The sequence below is a fragment of the Porites lutea genome, chromosome 14, assembly GCF_958299795.1.
Source record: "Porites lutea chromosome 14, jaPorLute2.1, whole genome shotgun sequence".
Classification (NCBI taxonomy): domain Eukaryota; kingdom Metazoa; phylum Cnidaria; class Anthozoa; order Scleractinia; family Poritidae; genus Porites; species Porites lutea.
The window spans coordinates 12,787,577-12,793,634 of NC_133214.1; the positions used below are offsets into that span (position 1 = coordinate 12,787,577).

The 6,058-nt window shown below is 38.2% G+C and overlaps 1 protein-coding gene across 1 annotated transcript; it reads left to right on the forward strand.

Annotated features, from left to right (window-relative positions):
- The first annotated feature begins 348 nt into the window (after window positions 1–348).
- LOC140924369 (uncharacterized) lies at window positions 349–3,557 on the forward strand. Its single transcript, XM_073374401.1, has one exon. It carries the CDS (start codon window positions 351–353, stop codon window positions 2,169–2,171), a length of 1,821 nt encoding a protein of 606 aa, XP_073230502.1. The 5' UTR covers window positions 349–350; the 3' UTR covers window positions 2,172–3,557.
- The last annotated feature ends 2,501 nt before the right edge of the window (window positions 3,558–6,058 follow it).

Consider the following 6,058-nt stretch of genomic DNA (forward strand, 5'->3'; position numbering starts at 1 on the left):
GACCTTTGTTTTAGACTAGGCTTCCGGTCAATATCTTTGTTCTCGCGCTTTGTCTCTCGCTCAAAACTAGTGTACTAGGCACTGGAGGATAGTACTTGATTGATCGTCCCTTCCTTTCCTGATTTTAGTGCCTTATTTTTTGTTGAGTTCACCAAATCATGCATGGCCTATTAGCAAAAAAAAAATAAGCAAAAAAAACCAAGTTGGACAGAGATTGTCGTGAACCGCCATATTCGCTAGGCCTCCCTTTTGATGATTTTATTATATTCGGTAGTATTATTTCTTACTGCTACCCTCTTCAAGAAAGTTGTTGTTATAGTTTTGCTCTAATATCTGGAGATTCTCTGTTGATGCTTATGAAATTGCCTGTTTTAATTATTTCAGAATGTTTCAGGAGATTGAAACCATTGGATACAGCTCATTGGAAAAATCGTCTTGAATATGTTGTAACTACAGCTATCGACTTTGAAGCTAAGCATAAGGAATGTGTGCGCGTCTTACCATACGATGATCCCGCAAAGGTTCACTTTTATGTGTTTAGTGGTAAGTCTGGTGTACCGCAGAAATTAAAAGATGCCGCTCAAGAATGCTTTGGGGAGATGAAAGTGAAACTGGAATGGTTTGATCTGTACAATGATGCTACCGAAATATTGAAGGTGACACCTATCGAGTTATCATCAGGAAAGCCGGAAAGATTGAACGAATCTCAAATTTATAAAATCAATGAAATAATAAACAAAAACCTTCATGTCCTTGTGAAGCATCGCAACGTTACCGCCGTTCAAGCCTCTTTCAAAATCATAAATTCGAAGCAGACAAAGCAGCCTTGTATTGCAATTTATGTTCTTGGTAAAGGTTCCATCCCTGTCGGTGAGATTGAGTTTCCTCGCACACTTGGTGGTTATGATGTCGATGTTGTGGATGGATTTTGGTTCACGACGGGTGAGGATGATCCCTGGAGGCCAAACGAGGGACAGGAGCAGTGCGAGGTCCTTTGCCTAGGAGCAAGCATTGGCGTAGAAGGAGAAGAAGGGTGTGGAACCTTAGGTGCCATTGTGGAAGGGGATGGAAAATTTTATGCCCTTTCCTGTGATCATGTAATGAAACGCGCTCAGAAATCAAAGATAATTCACCCTGCTCGGGATGACTATCTGAACTATTTAAACTACCACTTACAGCAATATGTGGAGCGGATACAGTACATTATTAAACGTGAGCAACGCTTTCTCCGAGAAACCATTAGCCAATTTTCGTTTGACAGTATTAAAGATTTGGAAAGGTTAAAGCTAAAATTTCAAGAATTAAAATCACTCAAAGAAGAGCACTACGACCAAGATAGAGCAAAAAAGGGAAACCTAGAGAAAGTAGAGCTTCACGAAAAAGCATTGGAGAATGGTTTTAAGACACCACCCAGAGTGATAGGCAGGTATATTGCTGGTATCTCCCGTAATATGAGGTGGACCGATGGCCAAGAGTATTTTATCGATGCTGCCGTTGCAGAGTTGACGCCAAAAGAAATAAAAGGTTTAAGAGAAAGTGAGAAAATTGAAATGATTGGCACAGGAAAATCCCCGAGCGGTAGATGCAGTTCAAGCTTTACAGCCTTTGGGGAGCTGTGTAAAAGTGGCCGAACCACTGAATACACCAACTCAGGCCGTCATGCAAACCCGAACGTGTATCTCCGGCTTAGTTCGTACAGGTTAAATGCTCAAAATAAACATTTAAACGATGTAGTGAAACGCGTTTCCATATGTCATACATGTGCGTACTCGGCTGGTGTAGAAGAAGACCTAGAGCCTACTTTTTCTCCTTGTGGTTTTTGTAGAGTAGACACAGAAACTCTTAATGACGAAGTTTGGTTGAAGAACTGCTTATGCATAGACCGTCCATACGACCCCGCAAAAGGAGACGCATTTTCAGCTGGAGGAGATTCTGGGGCAGTAATTTTCGAAATAGAAGAAAAGAAAAGTCTTCTCGGCTTTGGCATCATTTTTGCCCAACAATGTCATTCATATGGATCTTGCGCCTTAGCCTCACCGTTGCTCCCTACTCTTCAGACGCTTTCGAGAGAAATCCCCGTGACCGAAAGTTTAAGCTTGTCTTCAAACGTGGTGGGAATCCCAAGTGACTCTGATACTGGGGAATCGCCTTGGTGGTGTAATATCGTGTGACGTTCTTAGGAGATGAACGTTGCATTATCTCTTACGTCAAGTAACTGAAAGGCTGATGTCTAGTGTAAGGGTCAACGTCTTAAGATGACGTAAAGTGCCTTTTGTTAAAAGCCTCTCGCGTAGGGATCGTTAACGTAAACACGAACAATGGACACTTACTAAATTTCGCCATCCTTAAATGTAGACAATCGTTGGTATCTTGACTCGTATTTAGTGTTCATCTCACAGGTGGGCACCTTCTGTGACGGCACTTATGAGTGGTCCAGTCGGGAGTTCACGAAACCACTACGGCACCAGTAAAGATGTCACTACGTTTTTCTCGATCTTTCAAACTTAATTGCAATGAACCAGGTTTCCAAATTTGAAAGATGTTGGCGAATTTTCCTAGAGTTGAATTGTCAGATTGTCTGTCCAAGTTTGAAAAAAGAAGGGAAACTTCTCATTTCAATATGTTAACTTCATCCATAAAACGTCGCGTTTCACGTCGTAGTCGTGCAGGAAGGTTAATAATTGAACCAAAAAGTGTGATGGACGTAGAGAGTTGCCAGTTTTCTCATTAAACCTATTGCAATTGCTTTGTTGACGTTATCGTTGCCATCGTCGTCGTCTTCGTTTCGTAGACTCCCGAATGCCACGGACACGTGTACTCTAAGTGGGTTTACTAAAACAGCAGTATAGAAAAAAGGCTCTTTAAATTGGGATATTGTCAGTGTATTTTTTTTAAATTTTCTAATCCAGTGAACTTTTCCGACATCTTATATTACTTTTCACGATGTTTTTCGGTTGTTTTAGTGTCACTTATATCCTTTATTTGATGTTGTCATTTGTTGAGCAAATTAGCCTGAGAAACTCTGGTTTGCCCGTGACCCAGGTTTTTTCAAACTTTGAAAACTATCTTGCATTTCAGCGCTCATATTAGGAAGGTAGAGATAAGAGAATCAAAGTATTTTAACGATAATTCAGAAGTTAAAATAGAAATCATTCACGTTATTAATTTTGATATTTGTAAGAAAGGGCTGCAAGAGAAAAATAGGTTTCCTAAAAATAACCTATTATTTAAAAGGGTGGATTTTTTCCCAAAAGTTTGGCTTTTTCTCAGTAGCAATTTAGTGAGGAAAAGATCGAAGTTGTTGTAATATATAGTCCCTACGTTTTGTAACTAATGATAGGTAGCGGTCTTAGTAATAGCTTGCTAGCAAGAAAATTTTAAAAATATTTACTGTATTTTGTTGTGTTATGGACAACAATCGAAAGTTTTAGACGGCTTCTTTACAGCAGACAGTAACACATGAAAATAAGTGATTTGTGAAGAGCTTGACAAGCCTTTAAAGTGAACCATATGATGTAATGTGCCCTTAGCTTGTGAGACAAAGTAAGCTCAATAAATCAATTGTTATCTTTGCTTGCCACAGTTGTATACTGACTTCTGTATTTTCACTTTGACCATCGCAAACGACATCCCATCTTATTTACGAGTTTTAATAATAATAATAATAATAATAATAATAATAATATAAATTTTGTTGATCAAATAAATCACACTGCTTTTCTACACCTCAACAACAACAAACTATCGTTAAGTAATTACAAAGATTTAAGTAAAGTCTATTCGGATAACATATTCACAATTTTTTAAGAATGTTTAAAAAGGATTTCTTGCTATGTGTAAAACATGTACAGTTGAAATACTTGTCATCAAAGGCGCAAGTTACCAAAACTGACAATAATATTCTCAACACTGTCAAGCACCAAAATTAAGTGAACCGTATATAGAAACCGTTAAAGGAAAAGAAAATTTAAAAACGCGAAAAAAAAAATATGAGAAAAATTACATCACTTTATACTCGCTTTAAAATTGCTCAAATAAAAGTCATCTAATGTGTCTTTTTTATATCTAAAGGCGGTTCTTGACCTCTGACACACATGTTTGCAGATCTCAAAATTTCAAAACTTAAGCGTGTTCTTTACCAATTGTCATTGTGGATGCATAATCATCCCCGGTTTTAAGGGTGAGTTTGTTCGCTGCTATGTTTTTGAATTCACCATATTCAAGTCATGCTATCAATCGCTGTTAAAAGTGCTTTTATTACAGTGCTTATTGGTGACTCAATGATAAAACACATTGATCCAAAAAAGCTTTCGCAAAGACATGTACATAAATTCTCATATCCCGGGAAAACCACTGCTGAAATAGCTGAAGCTGTTGACAACATCGCTGTTGCATCCGCGGATCCTTCTCACGTCATCATCCATACTGGCACCAACAATCTTCCGTCGGAGTCTGCCGATTCATGTGTCGCCGATATCAAGAGCCTTGTATTGAAGGTGAAGAGCAAGTTTCCTAACTCAAGCATTGGTCTCTCGGGTATAGTCTACAGAGAAGATATCAACGTCGATGCTAAACGCATTGAAGTTAATGAGAGGGTCAAGCTCACAGCAGTAGATAATAACTTTACTTATATTGATAATTCGGTTATTGACGCCTCAGCATTAAATGGTAGTAGACTTCATCTGAATGCCAAAGGTTCGTCATTGCTGGCCGTGCAATTTATTAAGTTTTTAAGATCTGGTTCTGGCAAGTATAATCAGTCTCTTAAGGGTTTTCAGTCCTCAGCTATCCAACAACTGGTAAAGCTTCTGATGGAACTGAGAAACCTTCCCTCTCCAGCTCGCAACAGGAGACGCCCACGCTAGCTTCTCAACCGAGTGACGTATCATCAGGTATTCCTAATCAAAACGTTGATTCATTTGAAAGTACAATTCTCTCTGATTTTCTTCCTTCTGGTCGTGGTTTTAAAATTGCAGGTTTAAACATTAATAGTCTTACAAAGCATATTGATGAACTAAGAATTCTCCTTGCCGATCGCTCCATTGATATTCTCTCAATTAATGAAACTAAACTTGATGACTCTATCAATAGTTGTGAGGTCCAAATACCAGGCTATGAATTTATTCGTCGTGATAGAAACAGACAAGGAGGAGGAGTAGGTTTTTATATAAAAACCTCGATTAATTTTGGAGTTCGCTCTGATTTGAATGCACCCAGTCTTGAAAATTTATGTATAGAGATTCGGAAACCAAACTCCAGGCCATTTCTGATAGCCACTTGGTACAGACCTCCTTGCTCCTCAATTGATTTATTTTTACCTTACGAATCATTTCTTGAGAAATTAGATTCCCTCGGCCTAGAATATTATCTGCTAGGTGATTTAAACTGTAACCTGGCCTCTGCACAATATGATTTAAATACTCGACGCTTATGTGAAATTTCTGATTTATTTGGGCTTCAACAGCTTATAACTGAACCTACTCGCATAACGGAATCCTCTTCAACATTAATTGATTTAATTTATACAAACTATACTGACAGGGTAGTCTGTTCCGGAGTCTCTCATATTGGTATCAGCGATCATAGCCTTATTTACGTTTATAGGAAATTATCTCTCACTTTTCCTTCAAAAGGGCACTCAACCATTTCTTATAGAAATTTCCAAAATTTTAATAGAGAGAGTTTTCGGAACGATATCGCCCAGCAAGACTGGTCCTGTAATGTTTCTGAAGATCCAAATGTTTTGTGGACTAACTGGAAAACGAAGTTTTTGGATATTGTTAATATTCATGCGCCACTCCAAACTAGACGTACTAGAACAAATAAAGCACCCTGGATCAATTCAGAATTAAAGAAAGGCATGCGTGATCGTGATGCTGCCAAAAGAAAAGCAATTACATCGAATGATCCACACGATTGGAAAAGGTACAAAAAGTTGCGAAATATAATAAACAATGACATCAAAATTTCTAAAGCATCTTATTATTCTAATGCATTTATTCAATCTAAGGGTAATCCTCGAAAAACGTGGCAAACCTTTAATGAGCTTACATCCCGT

Excerpts from the sequence above, each read along its gene's own strand:
- LOC140924369 (XM_073374401.1), top strand. The coding sequence starts at position 351 with ATGCTTATGAAATTGCCTGTTTTAATTATTTCAGAATGTTTCAGGAGA.